The 26,547-nt window shown below is 51.2% G+C and overlaps 1 protein-coding gene across 4 annotated transcripts; it reads right to left on the bottom strand.

The window, feature by feature from the left end:
• Positions 1–683: 683 nt before the first annotated feature.
• Positions 684–25,556, bottom strand: MTMR4 (myotubularin related protein 4). Of its 4 annotated transcripts, none has more exons than XM_070357241.1 (19): positions 25,442–25,556; positions 24,245–24,283; positions 20,249–20,338; positions 19,782–19,898; positions 19,185–19,267; positions 16,256–16,416; positions 16,067–16,163; positions 15,751–15,864; positions 14,758–14,954; positions 14,386–14,517; positions 13,776–13,887; positions 13,080–13,275; positions 12,662–12,847; positions 12,415–12,585; positions 12,111–12,265; positions 5,301–6,702; positions 3,442–3,552; positions 3,160–3,248; positions 684–2,937 (listed from the first exon to the last, which is right to left on the bottom strand). In XM_070357241.1, the coding sequence occupies exons 2-19, from the start codon at positions 24,245–24,247 to the stop codon at positions 2,760–2,762; spliced, it is 3,594 nt and encodes a 1,197-aa protein (XP_070213342.1). In that variant the 5' UTR covers positions 24,248–24,283; positions 25,442–25,556; the 3' UTR covers positions 684–2,759. The 4 variants fall into 4 exon arrangements, with proteins under 4 accessions (XP_070213342.1, XP_070213343.1, XP_070213345.1 ...); XM_070357242.1 differs by lacking the exon at positions 25,442–25,556 and adding an exon at positions 24,901–25,404; XM_070357244.1 differs by lacking the exon at positions 25,442–25,556 and adding an exon at positions 24,711–24,731.
• Positions 25,557–26,547: the final 991 nt, after the last annotated feature.

The following is a 26,547-nucleotide window of genomic DNA, read 5'->3' as shown; positions in this document are numbered from 1 at the left end:
AGGGAGCCGGAGGCGCTGGGGCTCGGGGCCCGCGGGCCGGTGTCCAGTACTGCAGAGAGATCCGCTGGGGTATCCGCGGCGGAATGCGGAGACCTGTGTACTTCACCGCTACCAGCAGCAGGGCTGTGGGGCTTTAGAATTCAGGAAGTGTGAAGTGGGTGATAACAAATCCGGGCATTCTCAAAAACACATTCTATGCTCTTATTAGTCCTAACAGTTGAATTGATTGTCTCTCCAAATAAAAACGGCGATACCCTGAGTGCACAAATTGAAAAGAGTGGCATTTTATCTGTTCTGAAATATACTCTCTTCAGCCAATGCTTTGCTCAAGACCATTTACCCAAGGTGGAAAGAAAACAGGAGCCTATGAGGAGGGAACGGGGCAAAGATAAGTATAATCCTGTGTGACTGATCAAGCAGCTGGTGAACTTTTAGACAAAGAGAAATAAAGCTTACATCAGACGGAACCAAATTCAATAGGATCCATAAGGAAAACGGCCTATCTGATCAATAAATGACAATACAGCAGGAGCTGTGCTGATAAAAAAGAGAGGGCCATTTTAAACATGGAAATAGCTGGGAGATGGAGTAATGTTTCAGTCCTTTCTCAGGGTCAAAAGAAAAAAATGAGTGTTAAGTTTTCTTAGAAGTTAAAAATGAAGAAAAAGACCCAACAAAGCAGCACTAATATAGAGATTTTATTTAAATTGTATTGAGTTTTTACAGCACATTGCATGTTTGTCACAACGCAACTGCACAGTTTGGATTTTTGGCCACATCATGTCACTTACACCCACAAGAGCTCTGAAAGGAGTATTTGATGAATACATCTGAGCCAAGAGCCCAGAGTCTCTCTCCAAGGCCATGCAGTATGTTCATTGATGGGACAGTCCCTCAAAACAGCCATTCAAAGTAGACAGATACAGTCTCCTCAAATGTCACCAATCGAAGTGCAATGAAAGTCGAGTTAATTAAAAAGCCACTCACAACTGGCAGTAAATTGTAATGACTGAGAAAATGCTTATTTTACGTATTGGAGACAAGGAATAGTTTGTTACTTTTTCAATGAATTCAGGAATTTCCCAGACACAAATTCTCCATTATTCAACTCCATTTAAACGAAAAAAGTTCTGCTAGACTGACCTAGATACACCAAAACTTTTTAGGTTACATCCATGGCAAGTATAAAAAGCACAGATGCTTCTCTGTAGGGCTGAAGAAAAGGTCAGGACAAATAACAGTTCTTGTTCTAAATGCAGATCCTAAGTATTTTCAAAGGAAAAACTTTTTTTCCAGGAAGCAACATGAACAAGTAGCAGTTAGACAGCTACCATCGTTTTAAAACAGGCTGAGCCTAAGTGTAATTTACCTTTTCTACACCAATGAATCAAGGAAAACGTATAAGGAAATCCTAGTGGTTTCATTATAAGTCAAGGAGACTGTATCTGCCCTAACCACTGCACATGGCTAATATCACTGTATCTTTTGGTTAAGTGCCACTGGTACATACTAAGATGAAAACAAACAAAACAAAAACAATGTTTGGTCCAAATGGACACATTTTTTCTCCCAATTTTGGTATCAAGGCTTTATTCTCTTCTGTTTGGGTTCCATTGTTAAGTGCACAGAAATAGACAGCAGCATTTGTACTGAAACCCTCACATACCAAACAGCATATTCTAGGAGGTAAAAACCAAACGCAAAATTCTACCCTCAACATGTCAAGTGTTCAGGATAAGAAGCAGTGTGACCCAGAGGAGGCAGCAGCCAAGGGAAAGACAACATGTGGGAAGTGGGCAATGGAACAAAGACCCCCCCCCAAAAAAAAAACATTGTTTTATTTTCATGCCAGGAGAGGATCAAGGTGTAGCTCCTGTGTTAGCACCAGGACAACTAGGAAAAGTCAGGCGCAAAGGGTAGGGCACAATCAGCAAATATTTCACAAGGATAATTTCTGCTTTTCCCTTCTCATTCTTCACAGTGCTTACCTCCAGAGCTGCCACTGAGTAACAAAGACTACTGCCTTCACAGCTCCAAATAACTGATGTCTGCCAGAACTGAACATCAGCAGAGTTTTCTCTGCTCCCGAAAAGGTCTGTCTCACTCCCTAAAACTGTCCCCCTAAACTGAATGTTCACTGATGCTGGCTGATGAGCCAAGTGAAAAATACAGCAAAACCTCCACCAGCTGGACCGGTCTTTAAAACCAAACTCCACAGAAAGACAGAACTAATGCAACTAGAGGGAGTGCCTCTAAAGACTGAGCCTTCATGCACAGACACAGAGCACAGAGGTACAGGGTATAGTTCATTTCAAATAGGATAGGAATTCCTATCTTATATACTATAATCCGCTTTTTTCAAGGTGGAGGAGAGATGGATCTGGTTATCACTTGGAGTTTGGTTATACATATGCCTTTCTATTGCTGTTTAGGGCACGCATCACCAGGCAGTATCTATGAAATCATCATCCTGTGACCCCAGGAGAAAGAAACTGGAGTCACCAACTCAACATTAAGCTTCCAGACTCTGGGTCTGGATCAGGACCATTACTCCCAAGGTGAGAGTCTCACCAGGAGAGGACTCCCGCCAGATTGGAATTCCTCTGCTCCAGTCTCATGGTACCAAGGAGGATTTCTCAAGACTGTATCTTTGAGCTCTGTGATTTCATGAGCCACACCAAGGAACCTTCAAAAACTACACCTGAAGCACATCCTCCCTTCAAACCTGCTAAAACTGGACAGGTCTTCTCCTCTGGCATTCAACTGGAAGCTGTAGCAATGGGTTTCTTCAGATGTTGGCTCATGAGTTCCCTGGCCCGAGATACTTGGATATGTTCGTAACATGAGTTACAGACGAGAACTGGGTCATAGAGTTGTTGATCAGGAATGGGCAACTTCAGGTGGCAGCAGCCAGCACAAAATACATTTCCACAATTTCTGCCAAAGCATGAAGAAGGAAGAGTTCATCAGAGATGCCGACATACTGAGAATGAATCATACTCTAAAAGGCCTTACATGAGTAAATAAAAAGAAAAGTTGGGAAAAAACAAAACTAGTTCCTATAAAGGTATCTCCGTTATCAGATTAACTCAATTTAGTTCGTATCTACGTCCCTCTCTATGGCTTTCAAGCCCTACTGAATCACACAAAACACGTTACCTGCAATGGTGTCTGCGTTTGGCCAGCCAGAATTCACAGTCACAATTATAGCAATGTGATGCCATGTGGTCTGGAACCCAGCGAGTCACCTAACAGAGGGCAAAAGGAAAAATTCCAGCAACACTGCAGCAAGGAAAGCATCCTGGAAGAAAAGGACAAGGTCTAGGTGGCTACTACTTGCCTACAGAGAGTCAACTGGGGGAGAACATGTCACTCGTCTCTGAAAATTATGAAAACTCCCTACGTTGCAGAAGGACCCGCCACGTATTTGCCTGGACATACCTCAGTCTCTTTCTTATCAACAGGTTCCCAGCTTGCTTCTGAAAGGCAGTCGTCACTGTGATCAGAGCCAAAATCTTCTGTATCACTGCCATCTGACTCCTTCAAACACGTCTAAAGAAAAAGCCAAGGCATTACCACCAGCGCCTTCATCATCTCTAACATTTATTGTTCACTATGTGTCAGGCACCGTTTCTAAGTACATCACATGCAGGCTGCTAACTCACTTCAGTCGTGTCCAACTCTGTGCAATCCCATAGATGGAAGCCAACCAGGCTCCCCCATCCCTGGGATTCTCCAGGCAAGAGTACTGGAGTGGGTTGCCATTTCCTTCTCCAATGCATGAAAGTGAAAAGTGAAAGTGAAGGCGCTCAGCCGTGTCTGACTCTTAGCGACCCCATGGACTGCAGCCTACCAGGCTCCGCCGCTCATGGGATTTTCCAGGCAAGAGTACTGGAGTGGGGTGCCATTGCCTTCTCTGATCACATGCAGGAACTTATTTAATTCCTGACAATTTTATAAATGTATGCTATTATTATCCCCACTTTTACAAATAAGGAAATTAAGCCACAGAGAGAATTAAGAGCTGATAGGCAGTAAATGTGGGATTTGGACCTAGCATTCTGGCTTCAGACCCATGCTCTTAACCAACATGCTGCATCACAGTATGGAAAGAATATTTCTCCTGTTACATTCTAAACCAGGAGTTCGCAAGCTCTGGCCCACAGGCCAAACTGGCCCACTGCCTGCTTCTGTAAGTCAGGTTTCTCTGGAAGACAGCCACACTCAATTCATTAACATATGGTCATTATGGCTGCTTCTGCGCTTTGACAGAAGAGCCTAGTAGCTGTAAAGAGACGATACGTCTCTCAGGGCCTAAATTATTTACTATCTGGCCCTTTACCAAACAAATCCGCTGACTCCTGTTCTAAACCATCACTCTAAACAGTAAGAAGTAAGTTGTTAGCCCTGACCATCCCACCAGCAGAGAAGTATGCAGCAGGCAATTGGGAATGTTCTAGAGCTTCTTCCAAGAAGCTCCCTGAGGATTGCTGTGCCTCGTCATCTCTCACCTGGCTTATTCCAAGAGGTCCTAACCAGCCTCCCTGGTTTTCAACTGCTTCATCCACTTGACACACTGGTGCTAGGGCAGTACTCTTTTCAGCACTCTTTTTTTTTTTTGGAGGGGGACAAGCCATGCCCTTAGTTTCCTGACCAGGGATGTAATCCAGGCCCCCTGCACTAGGAACTCAGAATCTTAACCACTGGACCACCAGGGAAGTCCCTCTGGGGCAGTACTCTGATCCTACGACTCACTAGCCAAAACTTTTACTGCCCTGAAGGTAGAATCCACACAAAACGAGCTCTCAAGCTGAGCTTTCTAATCCCTTCCCACTTCCCAATGTCACCTCCCACCACACTACTAACTCCCTCCCTCACAGTCCCAGCACAAGTGTGCACACATGCATGCACATGTGCAAACACATACACCTCTTTATTCAGGCTACACCCCCTGGAATACCTCCATGCTTCTGGAAATGGGGTTCCTTTTTCACTGTCTGTGTGGCTAAAAGTGACCCATCCTTCAGCACTGGCTCAAGCACTATCTTCTTAGGAGAGCCTTCCCTGACCTTTGACTCCCCTAGGACCCCTGATACCTGACGCTTCCGACCATCATGTCACTTAAGAACAGCCTTCTAATGGTGGGCTTGACTCTCCCAATAGACTGTGAGCTCCCTGAGAGCAGAGCAAGGTCTCTCATCCTACAGCCCACCCCCTAACTCAGTGGCACGCAGCAAGTACCCAGTGAATGGCTGTGGGGTGGGTGAAAGGCTGGATGGGGGCAGGCCGTGAGTACTTACAAAATCGTCCTCATAGTCCATGGGGGGCTCCGCTGGAGGGGCGCAGCAGTGGCGGATATCCAGCCTCATCTGAAGCTCACGCACCTGTCGGCGGAGCTGCTCCACCTCCTGCTTGTACCCTGCTTCGATCTGCCGTAACCTGTGCTGGATCACATCCGTGGGAAAGGGGAGTCCATCGTCGTCCAGGTAGAGGGGAGGCACTGGAGAAGGGCAGCTCAGGGCGACAGGCTTCATGCTGGGGACCTGCTTTGGGTGACCGGACAGCCACATCCGGTTGCTTTTTCCACCTGGACCAGTACAGTGTCCATTGGAATGACTAGAACAGACCGGCGACTTCACCCCTTCTCTCTGAGCCCACTGGCCCCCAAAGCAGGGCCCCGGTGCCCGCGTCTGCTTACTGCTCGCCCTCTTGCTACAACAGCCGTAGGAAAGCAGCCGTCGAGGGGTGGTCTCCCCACTGGGGAGTGAAGTCACCATCCCGTGGAAGCTGTCCCAGTTGGACCCTAAGAAAGAGAACTCGCTGATCTGGCTCTGAGAAATCGGCTTTCGGGCCAATTCCAATGGCACTTTTCCCAAGCGGGGGTTCTCCAGTAACTGCCCGTTCCTATGATTCCCTCTCTTGCCTGTGTCTTCCTCCCCGTGAATCATATCTAGCACAGAACTAGGCGGTTCCTGGTGGGCGACACTTGCTGCACACCCCGGGGGGTCCTGGTTGGGAACGTCAGCACTGGGGTTTGGAGGAGTTTGGCAGGTAGCACTTGGTGGGTTGCAGAGGGTGCCCAGACCATGATCTGGGGCACGTCTGGAGGGCATGCCCAGCAGAGAGTCCAGCTGGGCCTGCTGGAGGGCCCCTGGGAGGGGGTTCTGGGAGGACTCAGGAAAGTCACCGGTTCCTTCACGCTTGTCCGAGACGACTTTAGAGAGTGTGTGGATAGCTGCTTTTTCAGGACAGCGTTCAGGTGGCTCCTCTGTGCCATCCGAAGTCCTATCCAGCTCGTCCTGGGCAGGAGGGCCTGGAGCTGGGGCCTGAGTCTCTGTGAGGGCTTTGGTCTCAGGCTCAGAAGTGCTGCTCTTCGTTTCCTGGGGCACTGTGGCACCGAGCGGTTTGTAACCTGGAGAACCGTTTCTGTGACTCTTGAAAGGTTTATTGCTCAAGTAGTCTTTCTGGCTGCTGGGCAGCGAGGGAGGACCCGCCATCTCCCCTATAGCCTGCTGGGGACCTCCGGCCCCAGACTCCACGAAGGCGGTCTGCGATGCCTCGGGATTGCCATGCCAGGGCTCCAGGCCTGCTCTGGCCTCCTGACAGTGGTTATTCAGGTTGGGGTCACTGGATGTGCGCGTCAGGGGGCTGCTTGTGTCACAGGCAGAAAGAAGATCATCCATAGATCTCGTTTTAGGTAATCTGCAAAGACAACACACCACCTCCAGGTCAGGAACTGAGAGCTACCTCCAACAGACAAAATTGGGTCACCAAAGCAATCAAAGCCAGAGTTCACAAGAAATAACATTTAAGATTACAAATAACCAATGTTCAAGTTTCCCTGGCAGTCCGGTGGTTAAGAATCTGCCTGTCGAGATGGGTCACAGGTTGAATCCCTCATCCAGGAAGAGCCCACATGCCGTTTGCCCAGAGCCTGTGCTCCGCAACAAGACAAGCCACTGGAGCGATAGGAAGCCCCTCTGCAGCCGAAAAAATAAAATACATAAATCAATCTTTAAAGAAAGATATAAATAGCCAATGTTCACTGCAAAAGTCTGTTCTAGGGCTTCCTGGCAGTGGTTAAGGTGCTATACTTCCACTGCCAGAGGTGTAGGTTCCATCCTTGGTCTGGGAGCTAAGACTCAGCATGGCCACAAAAAAGTAAAGAGTCTGCTCTGCAAAAGTGGAGGACTTGAACCCCCTCCTCAGGAACCCAACCCAGGGTCTGTCCTCAGTTTTCATCAGTCTTTCCTCACAGTCTCCCTTGAATCCTCAACCACTCCCATAACCTCAGCTGCCTTATAAGCTGATGCCTTCCAATCTACCCTTCCAGCCAGGAATACAATTCGGCCTCAAACCTTACATGCAACCGCCCCTATTACACACAGCAAGACAGAAAGCTGGTAGGTCCTGGACTTGGATGATACCAGTTCTGACACTGATTATAGATACATGACTCAAGTGAGCTATTTAACCTCTCAGACATTTGGTTTCTCTTCTCTATAAGATGACGATAAATTACCTTGCCGAGATGCTATGAGGATTCAAAGTATAGGCAACCAACCACAAACTTATTAAGGCCTCACCCATGACCTCATTTTTATAACCTTCCTTATTATAAATTATCCCTCCATCCCAGCAGGGACCAGCATGGCTTTTTACAACCACTTAGCGGCAGCGTACTCCTCTGAGGCCCAAGTCACCATGGAAACTTCCCCAGTATACAGTTCTAGAGACATCCGTGTACACCAAATGGGCAACCAACATTTTCAAGAATGACTGCCCTCAGCCTGCATAGGAGGGGAGTTTGCAGGAGAACGAATACATGTATATGCATGGCTGGGTCCCTATGCTGTCCACCTGAAACTGTCACAACAGTGTTAATCGGCTGTACTCCAATATAAAATAAAACGTTGAAGAAAAAAAGAATGACCACCCTAATTTTTAATACAGTTCTATAAAGTGTTCAGAGCAACAAAACTGAGGCAACTTTGCCAAGAAACTGGAGAATTTGCTGGACTTTCTTTTTCAGAGGCCTCACTCAGCCAAGCCCACACTGAAAAATCCTTCAAACACAGTTACAATAGAGCTGATTTTTTTTAAGTGTTTGGTTTTTTAAAATTATTAGTACTTCTATAAAATTACTCTTGTGTTTGATTTTACTCTGTGATCGATTTTGATTGCTGTGTGTCGGTGTGGTTAACAGATTCCAAGAAGGCAATAACAACATTATGATCATAGCCTCTGGAGTCCCATAGTCCAAGCTTGAATCTCAGCTTGGCAACTTTTTAGTTTTTTTCTTTATTTTTTATTATGAAACTTTCAAACACACAAAAGAAGTAGAAAGTATGAAGAATTCCAATGTACTCTTTAGTCAGACTCAACAATAGCAACAGCCTGCTGTCCTCCACAGCTGAGTCCTGTGTGCACCAAAGGTCTAATTAACAATGAGGGGAGCAAGAACGATGTCTGAGGAGTTTGGAACCACGAGAGAACTTTTCCAGCAAATGTGGTCAGGGACAGCTACGCACAGAGGACAGAATCTGAGCTGGGGATGGAAGAATGTGTTGGACTTTAATGGAGAAGAGGAAAGAGAGCAGGATGTTTTTGATCTAGGGGAAGGTAGAACCGAAGGTGAGTCAGGTCAGCTGTGAGAGAAACCATTTCCTTTAAAACCCTTATCCATGAAATCCAACTCCACCTTGAACTGCCTACAGCACACCTCCTCTTTGTTGTCAAGATATTTCAGTCCCAACCTGCATGTATCTCTTCCATCTCTCCGAACTGACTCATCTTCTCAACTTTACAGTGTCTACGTGCAGGCGTGCTCAGTCGCTCAGTCGTGTCCAACTCTTTGTGATCCCATGACTGTAACCCGCCAGGCCCCTCTGTCCATGGAATTTTCCAGGCAAAAATACTGGAGTGGGTTGTTATTTCCATCTCCAGAGGATCTTCCTGACCCAGGGATCAAACCCACATCTCCCGCATTGCAGGCAGATTCTTTACCACTGAGCCACCTGGGAAGCCCCTCAGTTTCTACAGATAATACAAATATCCTCCTGGTTTCTAAGCTCAGAGATTTGGGACCTGACTTTGGTCTCTTAACTCTTCACTTCCACCTTCCAACATTCAGTCAACACCACAGACTGCTAATGACTTCTCAACAACATCTGAATTTAATTCTTTCTCTTCCCTTCTTATCTGAATTACAACAGTCCTGGCTGGCCTCCGTGCTTCCAACTACCCTGCTCACTGGTTAATTCTTGAAAAATCCTTTTGTCACTAGGTCACAATGACTTACTACTGACACCTGAATCAAAATAAATTCCTCAGTATAAAAGCCCTCAAGGAACTATCCTGTTTCTTTCTTTCTATTCTTCAAAATACCCCTTCCCAGGGATTCTCTGCTGGTCCAGTGGTTCAGAATCCACCTTCCAATGCAGGGGACTCAGGTTCGATCCCTGCTCAGGAAACTAAGATAAGCTCGCACATGCCTTGGGGCAACTAGGCCTGTGCGCTGCGACTACTGAGCCCACGCCTCCACCAGAGAGAAGCCTGCGTGCTGCAACCAAGACCTCCCCTCCATGCTGAAAGTAAGACCCAACACCCAGCCAGAGGTAAAGAAATAAATATTGTTTTTAAATGCCCCTTTCCAATCCCTGCCAGCTCTAGCTCCAAAGAGGTGGTGCTTCTTTTTAAAAGAAATTCTCTCTTATGTATCCTATTCTTTTGGACCCCTCTCCACTAACCTTGTTACCAAGCTTACAACTCCCTTTACTCCATTCACTTGTTCATTTAAGCATTTACTAAAGCACCTATTATGTTCTAGGCCCTGAGCCAGGTACAAGGGACACTAAAAAGCCATGGTTCCTAGGACTTCCCTGGTGGTCCAGGGGCTAAGACTCTGTGCTGCCAATGCTGGGGCCCTGGGTTCAAATCCTGGTCAAGGACTAGATCCCACATGCTGCAACTAAGACCAGATGTAGGCAAATAAATAAATATGAAAATAAGTAAGAAAATAAACTTAAACCAAAAAAAAAGCCATGGTTCCTGCTTGGTCGTCCACAAAAACCTCTGCATTAACAGTCACCAAATGACCCATTTTTTTTTTTTTTTTTTTAGTTCTACCAGTTTATTGCTACCAACCCATGACCCTCCACCCTCATGCACACATGCTCAGTCATGTAACCCCGTGGACTGCAGCCAGCCAGGCTCCTCTGTCCATGGACTTTTCCAGGCAAGAATACTGGAGTGGGTTGCCATTTCCTTCTCCACAAATGACCCATTTCTTACTTCCCATTTCTCTAATGGCTTTGAACAAGACACATTCTATTTATCCACTTAGATGCTAATTTAGAACTGTCCTCCAGCTGTCCTATGCCTTATCTCACAGTTTTTAAAAAGTATCTTAAATAGGATCAATATCTGCTGTGTCTTTCGTACAGCATGTAAAACTTAGTACAGTCCTAGGCAGCTTGTAGGTATTTAAAAAACATTTATTGATTTGAAAAATTAGATATTGATTTAAGGCAGTGGTTGTTAAATGGGTCACAGAATGTGCTGAGAATCTGATAAAAAGTTATGGCCCCTCTCCCGGAAAAGGAAACTTACGAACTGGTACCCCATTCTGCATAGTTCACGGAATATCACAGAATTCCTGAAGCCTATCTATAGGCCTTTGACAATGGACTCAGTTCCAAAGACCTAAAATTTATAGCTTAGGAGGTTGGGGGTCTTGTTTTCCTTTATAATATTCAACCAATTATGTTAAGTTATATTTTAATTTTAAAAACCTTCCACCAATAAAGATCAAAATTTGAAATGCACATATCCTTTGAACCCAGTATTTTCATTTCTAAGCATGTATCTGGCAGAAACACTAGCATAAATGCACGGTATACGGTAACACTACCATGTACAAAATGGTGTAGATGGTAAATATTGTGTGTGTGTGCGCGTGTACATGCACTCAATCATATCTGATTCTGTGACCCCATGGACTGTGGCCCACCAGGCTCCTCTGTCCATAGAATTTTCCAGGCAAGAATACTGGAGTGGGTTGCCATTTCCTTCTCCAAGGGATCTTCCCCACCCAGGGATTGAACCCATGTCTCTTGCATCTCCTGCACTAGCACGCAGGTTCTTTACTAGCTGAGCCACGGGGGAAGCAAATATTGTGTATATTGTACCAAAAAACTTTTTAAATATATGTTAAGTAAAACACCCCCTATAATGATTAAAAAATGGAAATCACTTAAATGATCAATTGAAAATTGATTATGTAAATTTCCATACACTCTACTTTTCGACTTATGCAGCCGCTAAAAACAATAAAGCAGCTTTATATGTGCTTTCATGGTTGACATCCTGATGCACAGTGGGGAAAACAATTTTCAGAACAATGTGAAAAATACGGTCATTGTATTTTAAAAAATGTTTTTATATGAAAGTGTGGATATGTCTGAGGAGAGATAAACATCTGGGAGGCACCAAAGTGGCAACAGTGAACACTGGGGGGACAAGGAGCAGGGGGGACTGTCATTTTCTACTTTTATATTGTTTGGCTTAAAAAAAAAGATATTACTCTTATAATTCAACCAATCTCCATTCTACTTCCCCCCAGATAGTCAGCCAGAATGTAACTTTAATTTTTATGTCTCCCTTTAAATTCTGAGGGAGTGATGTGAAGGCCGTTCCCCTTTAGGATACTCATTTCCCTGAGAGCCAGATGCTGCTGGGAGCTCTGGACACAGCAAAGGTTATTAGGGAGCTAGCATGCTCCGCATCTCTTCTATCAGTTAATATAAATCAGGACCATTCCCACAAACCTTCCTGAAACACTCCTTTTAGTTCTGTTCTCCTCTCCCCTGGGTGTGTCACAAAGGATGATGGCAGCTTGGAAAAAAGGTAACTACTCTTATCTTAAGAGAGGGCCTTGAGAACACACAGAGTGCCCTCCAAGCTAGCCAACAGCCCTGAGCCAAGTTTTGCCTTCAAATGACTCGAGAAGTTACTTTAAAGTATTTCATAAAAGGAAGAAAACAGCATGTAGGCAAGGCACAAAGCAGCCAATGCCTTCGTAGTGGAGAGGGGAGAGAAGCCCCTCTTACCTGTCCAGAGAGCGGCCGGAGAACTCCTGGCTCTGAGTCACCGGGGAAAGGTAGAGATCCATGCTCTCCTCCCCAAGTGTGCACGGAGATGACGCCGGCAGATACACGGCTGTCCAGAGGTGCAGCGCCCGGACATGACACACGGGATGCAGGACCTAGGGAAGCAGCCCCATACTCAGGTTCTGTGAGATGTCTCAGGTCCCCCTTCCTTCCCAAGCCTCTGGGTCCTTGTTCTTCCCGCTGCCTCGGGACAGTGCCCCCCAGGCCCCCGAGATGCACCTGGGGGATAAGGGTCGGGACTCACCATTTCTGAGCCAGGCGTGTAGAGGAAGTTGTGGAAGTTCTTGTTGCCGGCTCGCAGGAGGGCCCACACGGAGCAAGTCCGCTTGTAGATGTTACGCTTCTCTCGCTCACAGGGGTTGTTGGCCAGGAAGGTGCCGTAGAGGCAGGAGTACGTGTGCTGCACCAGCTTCACCTAGACAGCGGGACAGTTGGCACCGGGCCAGGCCGCCCACCCCCGCCCCCGCCCCCGCCTCGGGTGCGCCACTTACCAGGAAGGCCTCGTTAAACTCAAACAGGCAGGGAAACTGCTTGAGCAGCTGGTGGACGGAGTCGAGCCACTGCAGGAACACGGGGCACTGCTCGTTCTGGTCCTCTGCGTTCTCCTGGTGGCCGCAGCGGTCTCCGAACTTGTGCCCGAAATCCAGCCAGTCAGATTCCACCAACACCTGGAAACCCTGCAACCAAGAGGGGGTTCGAGTAGAGGGCCTCTCTGGGAAGGCTGTGGTGCTCCCCGCCAGGGATGCCCAAAGCAGGGGGGCTGGCAGCTTCAGAGAAGAACAGGCCCAAACCTGGAAGAGGACTCCAAGCCACCCATGTCCTCCAGGGAAAGATCCCCAGGCAGACCCAGGGGGTTCAGTACCCAAACTCCCCTCCTCCTGCTCTTTCCCGCCCAACCCCTCTCAATACCTCCAGCGTCCTGTAATACGGGTCCAGGAGAATCTTGGCCAGCGCGACGATCTGCGGCGTGCGGTCCCAGCCGTCCGAGCAGTGCACCAGCACGGGCCGGCCCTCCCGGTCCACCGTGTTCGCCACGAGCACCGCCGCCTTCAGCATCACCGACAGGTGCTGCAGCCACTTGGTGCTCTCCAGAGCCGACAACCAGCTACGCGAGGGCAGAGGTCACATCTGTCACTAAGGGGGCCGAGGCTGCAGCAGTCTCTCTGCCAGCCCCGGCCCCTACACCGTAACAAAGTCCCCTGCAAGAGCTGACGCCAAGAGGTCTAGCCCAGGACCCTCCTGCCAAGAGACACCTAGCGAGATGGTAGGGAAGACAGAATGTCTGTCGGCTGGCAGACATCTAGCCAACCGATCAACAGAGGATCTGGGAAACATCACATGTGCTTCCAGCCACTTTGCCTCCCAGTTCTCTGTGTTCTTGGAGGACAACTAATTCAAATAAAAGGAACCCAGTGTCCTGTAGCCGCGCCAAAGCATTGGCTGAGAAACGGAAGAAGCGTTCTTGGAACTGGCCCACCGCACACAGGCCCCGGAGTTTCCCGTACGTCACAACTCCCATCTCCCCACCGGATCCTCCCAGCACAAGCAGCACTGGGTAAGGGATGAAGCTCGAGGGCAGACAGAATCGGAGTTGGGCACACCTACTTGCTGGGATCCGGCATCTGGCTACACACAGCACGGAGGTACTGGAAGCTGTTCCGGATGGCGTGGATGTTGGCCATTCCCATGAACACGACCTCACAGTTGGGGTAGTACTCTGCACACACACAAGGAAAGCGCAGCGTGAGGACATCCTGGAAACAGGCCTCCAGGACAGGAGCGGTCCCGGCGGGTGAAGCTCCCCTGGCAGGGCAGGCCGCTCTAGGCTGGAGCTCAGTGTAGCCTGGGAATCTAAATACCTTTTTCTCTCTCAAGTGCCATATACTAACAGTGGGAACAACAACACAAATGACGATGATGCGTAAGTACGACTCCTAATGACAAGGGACAGTAAATCCTCAACAAACAGCGGCTGCTCTGTGCCACGAACTTTATACGTGTAACCTCTAATCGTCCGACAACTTTGTGAGGGATGTTCCATCCCCATTTTGCACATGGGAAAAGAAAACTCAGAGAGATTAAGCAATTTTGGCACAGTCACAGCAAGTGAGTGGGGTCCTGATCCCAGGCCGGGCTTGTTTGGCTGCTTCCACGCACAGGCTGCCCCCGAGGCCCCTGCACCCAGGCTGGCTGCAGACGTGGGTAACAGCAATACCTTCGCACTCACAACCTCCACCCTTGGCCCTGTTGGCCACCGCCGCCGTGTACGATCGGGCATCCAGGATCAGCAGCTTCTGGGGGGCAGCCGTGCTGCTCTCTACTCCAGAACACGCCGTCAGGGAGGAATCTGCATACACACAGGGCAGGGGGAAGACCCTGGGTCAGTTAGCGCCCAGGAGCACCCTGCCCAGGCCACTGCCTTTCACAAGACCCCTCACACCACCACCCCTGCCTCCCGAAAGGCAGGAACCCAGACGCCCTGTATGTTGTCTGCTTCTTCTCCCTCTTGCCCTAGGGTCTCCCTGGGAGCTGAGGAGGCCAAGATGGGGGCCTACTCCCCAGGGGGTTAGCACCACCCACACCTTACCGAAGTCAGTGTCACATGCCTCGCTGGCCTCACTACTCCCGGTGCTGAGGGAGCCCCCACTGGTCCTTGGCCCTGGGTCCAGGGCACAGGCTTTAGCGATGGATGTGACCAAGTACTCGTCATCAGCATTGCGCCAGCCCCACCAGCTGATCTCGGGCTGGCTGCAGCGGGCAATGGCAGCCCCGTTGCGTAGGTGTCTGACAAAACAGAACAAACGATCATGCCCTTGGTGTTCACAGCCCCCAGAGGCCTACCGCTGAGAGCTCAGGGGGCCAAGCCGAGATCTCCAGAGCCAGCGGGGACCACCCGATCATCCAGCCCACAATAAGAGGAACCAAAAGCCCTTAACATCTCTTGAGAGCTTTACAGTGTACAAAGCATGGTCACATACATTTCTCAGATGTGCTGTGTATTCCCACGGTGACACTGACTCATCACGTCTACACAGCCCCTGCTCCAGATAGAAACCTCTAGCAGGGGAACAAGCCCGAGCCCAGAGCATGAACAGCTCCAAACCTCCTGGCTGCAACCTGCCTCGCAAATGTTTTCTGGTGTAGAACCAGGCAATAAAGTTTCAGTTTTGGGAGTCATAGCCAGTCTCTGTTGCGTATTCTTATGTTTTCTTTTTTAAAATAAAATTTTTAATTTTAAAATAAGAATGTAAAAATCATTCATAGCTCACAGGCTAAACATATAATAGGCTATAGGCCGGTTTGGTTCACAGGCCATGGTTTATCAACCCGTTTTAATGCGATATTTCACACACACACGTCCTCAAAAAGAGCAAAGAAAAAAAAAAAGTGAATAGATTTCCCAAAAGCCTCATCCTTAGGAGAAAACAACAACTAAAGCAGCTTTTCTTATAAAATTATTCCACAGCCACTTCCTGAAGAGTGTCAGCTCCCAGTTAACCACACTACCGCAGACCTCCACCTCTGACTTTCCTCCTGCACCAAGAACGTCTCACTGACGCCTCGGTCCCCACTGCCTCACCTATACACAACCACAGGGATCCGCTTCCAGGAGCGGAAGGAAGCCACGTTCTCCAGCTCTTTATCTGTGATCCATACGGGAACCAGCAGCTTCTGGGGATAACTGGGGCACAACCTGCGGAAAGACCAGAGCGGGTCATGGAGCTTGATTAGAGACCTGTGATCACAAGGTCCTCGGGGATGGCTCTGTGGGGAGAGGGACCAGGAGCCCCCCGCCCTCAGGGAGCCAGGAGCTGTGCCCACCCTGCTCTACCCACCCAGGGAGGAGGTCTGGGTCCAGGATGGGGTTTGGGTTCCCCGCCCCCCAGCCCTCTCACTTGTAGTTACTGTTGATGTGCGAGACCCTCCAGACATTCTGCAGGTCAAAGCCCATCCTCGCCAGCTCGGCCTCCTGTCGACATCGTACGTGCTCGCCTGCAACACAGCCCCGCGCCTGTCAGCATCAAGGGCCCGGGGGCAAGAGGGGGGAGGAGCAGGAGATAAGGAGTGAGCGCCGCAGGCCTCACCTGGCTGACACAGGTGGGTGTGCTGGTCCTCCTCAGTCAGCCCCAGGCACCAGGCATGGTAGGCAAAGGCAAAGAGGTCCTCGGGCTTGGCAGGTCTCGCTGTGGCCCGGCTTAGCCGCGACAGCCACTCTTGGCACTGCTTGAACGTGGAGAAGTGGCACCTGCCAGGCAAGAAGCCATGAAGTGAGGCAAGAGGAGAGTGTGTGCAGGGGCCAGGAGGGCCAAACACCCAGCCCCGGGAAGGTGTGGGGAGAGGAGACTGCAAAGCGGGAGCTAAGGCCTGAGGACCCCGGGGAGGACCAGGGAAACTGGCCAACACCCCAGAGACACTGTCATAGGGTGATAATTCTCTTCCCAAGAACTCCTGTTTCTGAGACATAAGAATCCCCTCTAGTGGAGCCTGACTGTTTCTCATATCAAATCCAAACGCTATCAAATCTGGCCCTGGGGGACTTCCCTGCCACCCAATGTAGGAGGTGTGGGTTCGATCCCTGGTCAGAGAGCAAAGATCCCACATGCTTCATGGCCCAAGTGCAAAACATAAAAATGAAACAATATTGTAACAAAAATCAGCAAAGACTTTAAAAATAAAAAAAGTTTTAAAACTCTGGCCCTGGATGTCTGCTACCCCTTGTATCATCTCCCACAACTCCCCAGCACAAGCCTTCTGTCTCAGGGAGGAAGTCCTGTCTCCTGGTGTTTTCACTTCACTTAATGGTCTCCTCTCAGCCTAGCCATGTCCTCCAGATACTCTGAAGACAGCTGCAGGCCCACCTCTTCCTTGAGGCCTTCCCAGCCTAACCCATTCCACAGATCCCTTCCTCTGTTATTCTTAATGTGCTGGGAGTATTAAACAGTAAGTTTTCCCAGAGCCTACTTGAGCTGGAGGGTTTTGCACACAAGAGTGACATGGTCTGATTATAGAATCACTCTGGCTACTATAATGAGAGTAGATGGAAGACCCTCTCCCACAGATTAAGTCTTCCTTCTGCAACTAGACTTTAATCTCCCTGAAGGGAAGGGCAATGCGAATTCCTGTTCTGAATGCCAACAGTCCTAAGTGCACAGCAAGCTCTAAACGGGGCGTCCTCTTCTTAAAAAGTTAATTTTTATTGGAGTATAATTGATTTACAGTGCTGTTAGTTTCAGGTGTATAGCAAAGTGAATCAGTTATACATATATCCACTCTTTTTTAGCTTCTATTCTCATATAGGTCATTACAGAGTATTTACTAGAGTTTCCTGTGCTGGAGAGTAGGTTATCAGTCTTATTATCCTTTTAATAATCCTTGGAGTCATCCCTCTTTCTCTCATAGCCAATCTGTCAGCAAACCCTGTCATCTCTACCTTCAAAATTCTGACTACTTCTCACCATTTTGTTTGCTACCAACCTGGACCAGCCATCATGACCTCCCACCTGGAGTAACTGCAACAGATTCTTAATTAGTCTCCCAGCTTCTGCCCTAGCTTTCACCCCCATCCTGCTTCCATCTCCTCTCAATACAGCAGCCAGAGTGATTCCATAATCAGACCATGTCATTCCTTTGTGCAAAACCCTCCAGTGGTTTTTTCACTTCCCTCAAGTAAAAGCCAATCATTATGACAGCCTGACACCCTCCCAACCTCTCTGACCTTGTATCCCCCATCCTAACCCACGTGCACTCCACTCCAGCCATGCTAGCCTCCTTGCCATTGTGCCAGGTTCCCGCCCGCCTCAGGGCCTTTGCACACACTGGTCCTTCTGTCTGGCACACACTTCTCCCAAATACCCACAGGTCACTTTCTTCAGGTCTCAAACGTCACCTTTTCATTGCATCCATTCTCTGATCATTTTGTTTAAAGCTACAACCTTCACCCCCATAACACTCAATATCCCCTTTCCCTGCTATACTTTTTACCTTTACATTACTTCCCTGATAGCTCAGTTGGTAAAGAATCTGCCTGCAATGCAGGAGACCTCCTGGGTCAGGAAGATCCCCTGGAGAAGGTATAGGCTACCCACTCCAGTATTCTGGCCTGGAGAATTCCATGGACTGTACAGTTCATGGGGTTGCAAAGAGTTGGACACAACTGACCGACTTTCACTACCATTTAATATATTCTGCCACTGCTGCTGTTTAGTCGCTAAGTTGTGTCCAACTCTTTTGCAACTCCGTGGACGGTAGCCCACCAGGCTCCTCTGTCCATGGCATTTCCCAGGCAAGAATACTGGAGTGGGTTGCCATTTCCTTCTCCAGGGGATGTTCCCGACACAGAGATAGAACCCACATCTCCTTGGCAAGTGGGGTCTTTACCACTGAGCCACCTGGGAAGGCAATGTATTTTACTCACTTAATATTTACCACTCATATCTCCCCATTGGAATACAAGCTCTATGAGGGCAGAAAATTATGTCTATTTGTTCCCTGCTATATCCCTAGAACTTAGAACAGCCTGGCATAAAGTACTCAATAAATTCATGTTAAATGGATAAATAAATGAGTCAAGAACAATGTGAATGCTTTTTTTTCTTTTTAAAAACTATTTATTTACTTGGTCATGCTGGGTCTTAGTTGTGGCATCTGGGATCTAGTTCCCAGAGCAGGGATCAAACCCAGGCTTCCTGCAGGGAGAGCTCAGAGTCTTAACCACTGGACCACCAGGAAAATCCCAAGGTGAGAGCTCTGTGCCAGGTAACACCCTAGGTGCTCTCGGGTGTGTCATCTCATTTAACCCTTATGAAAACCCCGGGGGCATTATCCCTATTTCTTTAGTCAAGACACTGTGCGTCAGAAAATTGATTCTGCCAACTAAGACAGGGTTTTCACTGTTTGTTCCAAATGGGAAAGGGGAGGCAGTATTTTTCCCTTCTCGCTCCAGAGAAACCCTGCAGCAGGCGGTCTCAACAAGATTAAGGTAAGAGGACCTGAGCGAGGGCCCGCCATTCTCACCTCACCACTTTGGAGTCCTTGCAGGCAATGTGCAACTGGAACATATCCCGGCTCTCCACGCTGTCAATCATCCGGAGGGGGACCTGTAGAGGAAGGGCAGACTGGTGCTCAGATCCCCCTGCTCCACGTCACTCCTCACCCACCTCTGCCCAGAGGCTGATGTAGCAACAGAAGGAAGGAAACCGACATTTACAGACGGCCTGCTAAGGGCCTGGTAACTGTGCTGGGTCCTCCACATATGTGACCCCAGTTAAAAATCACCAGAAACCTCAAGGCATGTATTTGCACACCGTATTATTAAGGAGGAAACTGCACCTCAGCTGAGTGATTGATCAAGGTCACACAGTTGGTAAGTGGCACTCTTCCAACCAAGTCACTGTGTCCCTAGAAGGGCCAGCAACAGAATCAAGGGAAGAGAGAAGAAGGGGGGAGGAGAGTGAAAGAGGTACAAAGACAGACCTTCCGCTAGGAGACAGGAAGAAAAAGAAGGGAACCCCAACTCTTTAGAGATACTACCAAATGGAGCACTGACACAGTCCCACCCTGAATTTCACAGGGATTGTGGCTTGGGTGTGGGAGAATAAGACGGGAACTCACGTTGATGACAGAGTCCTTGAACTTGATATGCAGCCGGTAGTTGGAGATGGCAATGAGTGCATCAGCTGCGCGGCCCAGGAACTCCACTCCCTCGCCCTGTAGCACTGTGAAGGGCACCTGCCAGGGGGCAGCGGGACCTCAGTCCAGAAATGAGTCACCCCTTCACTCCCCTCTACAACCCTTGATTTGTAAGACCCCCTCTGGAAAAGCCGGGCCAAGGCAGGACAAGAGTCTTCTCCATGGTAACAGCACCAGGCAACAGCCATACAGAAAAGCTCTTGCCTTCCCTAGGGCCCAAGGCTCCACAACAGACAGACTCCCCTCCCTCCAGAGACCCAGGAGCAGGAAGCCAGAGCTCCCATAACAGATCCCCTTGGAGATATTTGGAGGTGGGGGGAGGAAAGGAAGGGTGTTTTCTGAACCCGGCAGGGAGCTCTACCCACCTCGGGCCCCCAGCTCTTCCTTACCTGCAGATTCTCCTCCTCTTTCACTAGTTCCTTGTGGGGGAACAGATCCTTGGCTTGGATGTACTCCAGGCTGGGGGGCCCCTCCTCACCCTGTGGGGAAGGCCTCAACCCTAAGTCATCAGGCTCCACCTGGCCCATCAGGCCTCATTCTGCTCCCCTCCCCACAATAACCCCACATACACCCTTTAAAAAGGTTCTGGTCTCCAGAGGAGGGGAGAGAGGCCCGGCATGCTGTGTGAGGAGTGAAGTGGAGGGGGAACTCAAGCCTCTTAAGCCTAAGAGAAGAGCAAGGTCCACAGAGTCACTGGGAATCTGTGCTCCCTAAAGAGGGAATCTCCTGTAGAACCCAAACTGCCCAAACGAAGGAGAGGAAACAAAGCAAAAAAAGGGCGAACTAGAAAGGTAAGACAGAAGTGGGAAATGGGAAGTGCTGCCCTGAGGAGTAGGAACCAGGTGTGCAAGCTGGTCACAGAGACAGGAGGGCATGCAGGCTGCCCAGGCCACTCCTCTGAGGCTTCAATCTGGTGGGTGAAGGAGACAAAGAGGAGGGAGGCGCGGGATTCAGGCCCATGCCTCTAGAGGGCCTTCACGGATGCTTTCAAAAGAAGGATGTGTTTTGGAGTGGAGCTTCCTTTCCAGTTAGGCCCTCACTGCTAATAAGCCCCCTCCACCTGCCAAGCAACCTGCCCTGCCTGACGATCTGAGGGGAATTCCTGAGGAATCCCACAGCAAGCAGAAGTAACTCCTTTCCCAGCCACTAGGGAGGGCAGGGAGAGGAGGGGATCAGGCGCCTGGGAGGAACCAGGAGACCCAAGGACAGAGAGAGGAAGCCTGGCAGTCATGGGGGAAGGGGGCGTGGGGGGGGGGGGGGACGGTGAGGAGGGGAGGGGTGGGAACATCTGAGCGGACAGATGGGAGAAGCTGGGAAGCAGCATTAAGCCAAAGGGGGAGGAGGGGAGGGCGGGGAATGATGCAGAGGTACGGAGGCCCGCAGAGGCAGAGTGGCAGGGAAGATGGAGAAGAGAGGCTGTCTGGGGGACAGTCAAGGAGAAAAGACTGGCGCGTCAGGTGAGGGGTGGAGTAGTGGAAGGGGGAGGGGACTGGGGCCAGGGAGACAGCTCAGACATCCTGTGCTCCCCGACCAGCCCCCGAACATCCCAGAAGGCCTACTGGCCATATCCCACACCCCCAAGCAAGGATGCGGCGGACGGGACCAAGACCGAGAGGCGGAGGTAGAGGAGGTACTCGCGCAGGGCGGGGCCTCAAGCTCTGCAGTCAAGGGCAGCGGCTTTGGGGCCAAGATGGGTCACAGAATTCCCATCCCCGGCCTTCAGCAATTCTCGGCACCGAAAGATGAAAGCAAGTCCAGTAAAGAAAAGGGGTAACATCCCCTCTCCCTGCCAGGGCCCTTGGGAAGGGGGATGGGCTGAAATTCGGAATCTCGAGGGCCGGCCCTGGGCGGGGCTGCGGGTGCAGCCGGCGTCGGGGTCCGGCCCCCCCCCCGCCCCCCGCAGGCGGAGCAGGCACTTACGAAGCAGCTGAGCATGGAGCAGGAGACGCGGGCGGTCAGGCTCATGGTCGCGGGCGGTCTGGGCCAGCGCACATGTCCCCGGAGCCGCTGCGCTGCCCGCCCGTCCCGGGCGCCCGCCGCATCCCGGCTGCGGGGCCGGCCAGGTGCAGCCGCGGCGGCCAGGAGGCGAGCGCGGGCGGCGGGGCTCGGCGCGGCTCCCGCGCGCCTCTCCCCTCCGCTCCACAATGGAGCGAGCCCAGCTCCGCCCTCACTCACGAGCGCGGAAGGGAGGGGAACCCGACAAGGGGAGCGCCCCGACCGCGCGGCTCGGGGAGGGCGGGGGCGGGGCGGCGCGGCCGGGGCGCCCCGGGCCCCGCCCACAGCCCCGGCTCCTCCCTCCCCACCGCCCCTCCGCTGCCTAGGAGCGCGTCCTCGGGGGTTTCTGGGGTCTCTCAGGAACCGGGGCTGAGCGACTGCGCCCCCACCCCCCAGACGGCGTGGGAGGGGACGGCGAGGCCGCCTACATCTTTTCATTCCCCTTCTTCCCAAGTGAGCCACCCTACACCCCTCTTTCACACGTCCGTCCCCACGCCCTCCCTTCTTTGCTGCTGCTGCTAAGTCGCTTCAGTCGTTTCTGACTCTGTGCGACCCCATAGACGGCAGCCCAGCAGGCTCCCCCGTCCCTGGGATTCTCCAGGCAAGAACACTGGAGTGGGTTGCCATTTCCTTCTCCAATGCATGAAAGTGAAAAGTGAAAGTGAAGTCGCTCAGCCGTGTCCGACTGTTAGCGACCCCATGGACTGCAGCCTACCAGGCTCCTCCGTCTTGAGTCCCCCCAAAATCCTGCTGTGAGTCCCAAGATGGATCTCACCTCCCTCCACCGCGGGCCCTTTCCAGTTTCTAGGCTTCCTTCCCTTCCCTCCAAAACCACCACTCACCATTCCCCTGTCCATCAGTGTCTTCCAATCCCCGGACCTCACTAATCCCACTCCCCTTTTGCCCCTTAGAATGGACACAGGTCTAATGACAGTTGGGTCACTGCACACTCCTGAAAGGGAAATTCTCGGGGGTTTTTAATCCTAAGGCCCCTGCCCAGCTCTACTCCTTCAGCTCCACCTCTCCCCTTGTTTCACATCCTCTGTCTTCTGGGTAAGAAAGTCCTAAGAAATTTCTTTGACTAAAAGAGAGGAGCTGGAACTATGAACCACAGAAGCTATGCAAACACAAAACTCAAAACCCAAGGGTAGGGGAATGGAGGGAGTTGCGTAGAGGGCCAGAGAATAAGGGCAGTGATAAGACGCTTGAAATGTCACTGAGAGTCACAGGAGGAACTGTTTGAAACCCTACACTCCCAGTGCCTGGTAGCTTTCAGAAACCAGGGCTTTTGTTTGGGTTTTGGTCTTGGGGGAAGGGAGGAATAGGAGAAACCTGACACTTTATTAAGCATCTACTATAAGCCAGACATGTTTCAAACATTATCTGGCTAAAACCATTCAACTCTGAAAGAATTTCGTGAGATTTGAGGCTTACAGAGAAAGTCAGTTCACCTAAAGTATTTAAGTGGTGGTGCCAGGATTCAAAATTAGATCAGGCTGACTCCTTTCATGGTATCACCGAGAAGAAAAAGGACAGGGGCTATCAGTGGGTGGGGGCCAGGACCAGCAGGCTTTCTGAGAAGAGACCAGAACAATACTATACACACCACACACCCACATGTCTATGGAGGAAAAAGAGCAAGTCTTCTCTTCACCTGAATGCTCTGACCTGTCCCTAAGCACTGGGGACACATGAAAGAACTAAAGAAATACAGCCAGAATCAGGGCCTGGTCTGAACCCGGGCCTGCAGCTCTCCACTCCCTTCTCAAGTCACTACTTCCTCCTCCCAGCCCTCAGGGATTAAGCGGTTCCTTGTATTTGAGGTGAAAAAAATGGCAGTTAGTGGAGAATGTATGGGATCATTATAACACACACACACAGCCCCCAGTGATATTCTGGGCACCTTGAGGGTGCTTCAGTCAGTGGCTGCCTATAGTAGCTTAATGGAGAGCAGCACTCTGGAGCTAGAGAAGCCCCACAGTTTTAGAGGGGTCACTCCTGATGTAGCACCCACAGTACTTCAGGGACTCAGTAGGGACTACAAGGGTCTTGATATAAAGGAGGTCTAACTTTTCAGACCAAAGCAGAGCGCTTCACCCAAGGATCAGGAGGAGCAAGACAAGGGCCAATATGAAGAACTAAGAGAGACAGTGGGGAAAGCATGTCAGAGCACGTGCAGAAAAAGACTTCCAGAGGCCTCCCCTCCCAGTGCTGTGTATCAGCTGATGTTTTGCAACCTAAGAAGCCCTAATTTATCTCCAGGGCAGATGAACCTGTTTAGTTGCTGAACAGAGTTGCCTGGAGCTCAAGGTCCAGGAGGGGCGGGCAGCTTCATGGAAAAAGACACCAGGATTACAGAAAACACTGCAGTCTGAGGAAAGAGTACTCACCATTCTACCGTGGTGAGGGTCCTGGCTGCCTGCTTCTCACTGTAAGGAGACAGAGAAACATAGGAGTCAAGAGCACGGTTAACATCACCATAGTATCAACAAATGCCACACAACTACTCCCGAAGTTCCCCACAACGCTTATCTGCCTCCCTCACAGAGAACCCAGCCTCTCCACAAGTCAGCATGCCAGACAGAGGCAATGGGACCTACATGGGGAGAAAGCAACAAGTGACTCTGCAGGGCATGAAGGCAGCCACGAAGTCCTGCAGCAGGACTCAAGAGTCCTGATTCCCAATCCCAGAAAGAGAATTAAAATGCTCCGAACCCCGTTCTTTGCGGGAAAGCAAAAGAACCGCCAGCTCTGTAGAGACGGAGGATGCCCAACCAGGGCTCACTTCTGGTCCTGGTGGAAACATGAATCCACAAGAGCACTCTGCCAGCCTCTGAGTCTGGGAGCAGCACCCACCTGACCTGTTTACTGGGGGCAGAGTCCAGAGCAGAGGCCAAGAGGGAGGGGACCACAACCTGTGATCAGAAGGCAGCAGGGCTGGACGTGTCCCTCTGAGGGCACTTGACTCCAAATGAGGTGCAGGTTAGTGGGAGGAGGCCACACAACAGGGACAGAATCAGGCAAGTGCAGGCCTCAGAGTCAGTACCTGTCAAGTGGGCCCAAGCAACAGGAATGTCAGGATGGGCCTCCTTGGCCCACCTAGGAGCCACTGAGGTAACCAGGCCCAGGTTTCACTGACAGTTTTCTTCATGCCTGCTATCCGAGCTCAGGGGGCAGTCCAGCAGTACCCCGAAGAAGGCTGTGTGGATATGTCTCCATCCGTGGCCCTCCCCGCCTCCATGGTCACAGCCCACCCTTTCCCATGGAGGCGGCAAGTCCGGGGTTGCTGCCTCACCGCCCACTGGCAAGCAGCCTCAGAGAAAGCGAGGGCGAGCGAGAAAAGGACAGGCCTGGGAGGCCCACGGTGTCCGGACCTCGGGGATCTAGTCACGGGGTGGGGGGGGCGGGTCAGGCTGACAGGGGAACCCAGGTGCCCAGGTTTTGGGGGCGGAGCCTAAAGGTTCGGAGGTGGAGCCCCGAATGACAGAAGGCGGGGCTCACGAAAGCCGGTGGGGCCGGGGAGGGGCCGGGCAAGACGCGGTGGTTGCGGTTCCCAGACCGGCAGTGCACGGGGCACGGTGACTCACCCAGCCGGCGTCCGCCCGACCCTCCGGAGGCCGCGCTCTCGCCACTTCCGTCTCCCGCAGCCGCGGAGGCCACGCAGCTCCGACCCACCGCGGCGCCCCTCGGCCCAACCAATCCTACCTCCGGCCCGTGCCCGCCCTGGCCAATAGCCACGCCGAGTCCCGCCCTGCCCCACTACGTAGCCACCGCCCTCGCTCTTCGCGCCGCTCGTTGGTCCAGTGGAGCAGACGCCCTCCCAGCCTTTAGCCTATCGGCTTCCGGGAAACGGGGCTGCGCCTGGAGGGAGGAGGTGCGGCGCCGGGGTAGAGACGCGACCAATGGGAAATCACAGCGCGTCCCTGCGGTAGCCAATGGGAGAGCAGAAAAGGGGGGCTGCAGGCGAAGGCTCCAGGGACCGGAAGTGGGGGCGGCCCGTGGTCTCCCGGTAGCGCAGTGGGGGGGCGGAGCCTCGTAGGGGCCCGGGCTTTACATCCACTTCCGGTGACCGGCCCGCCTTAGGGCTACATCTCAGAGAAATCCCGGGAGGCACCTAAGCTTTATCCAGTTCTCCGCTTGGTTTCGCTGCGGTCGTGCGTCGCAAAGCCAGAAGGGAGAGAAAGATTCTGAATGCTGAGAGAGAAGGGGGACGGTCTGGGCCTGAGGCTCCGTCTCGGTCTTCGACTGGTGGGGGTGAAGAGTCTCCTTTTCCGCACCCTGACGTCTTCCTCCAACCCTCCCTTTGCGTCGGCGAGCCCGACGCAAGCCCTGTTCGTGACCTGAATGAATGGTGCTTTCCGTTTTGAGAAGCTTTCTCACCTGAGAGATGGGGCTGAGAATGCCACGAGCTAGTTGCGACTCTCTGGTCTGTAAAGGGTGTGGGGAGTCGGACTCCCCTGAAGATCCAGCTCTTGGCGCCTCCCTTCCTCTCTGCCCAGGGGAGCCATAGCGGGCAGCAGGGCGGAGGATGGCCGCTGGAGGTCGCCCTGGCCCCGAGATACAACCCGACAGAAATGGAGAACAGTTGGTTCAGATTCTCAACCGACAGCTTCAGTTAGAGTGGACCTGAATGCTTTAATATCAGGTCCTGGGACCAAAATGTCTTCACTGCTCTTTTGCAAATGGCATTGGC

The sequence above is a fragment of the Bos mutus genome, chromosome 19 (assembly GCF_027580195.1).
Source record: "Bos mutus isolate GX-2022 chromosome 19, NWIPB_WYAK_1.1, whole genome shotgun sequence".
In the NCBI taxonomy this organism is placed as follows: domain Eukaryota; kingdom Metazoa; phylum Chordata; class Mammalia; order Artiodactyla; family Bovidae; genus Bos; species Bos mutus.
The sequence above is the reverse complement of the archived record's forward strand: the minus strand, read 5'-3'. Positions and strand labels throughout refer to the sequence as shown.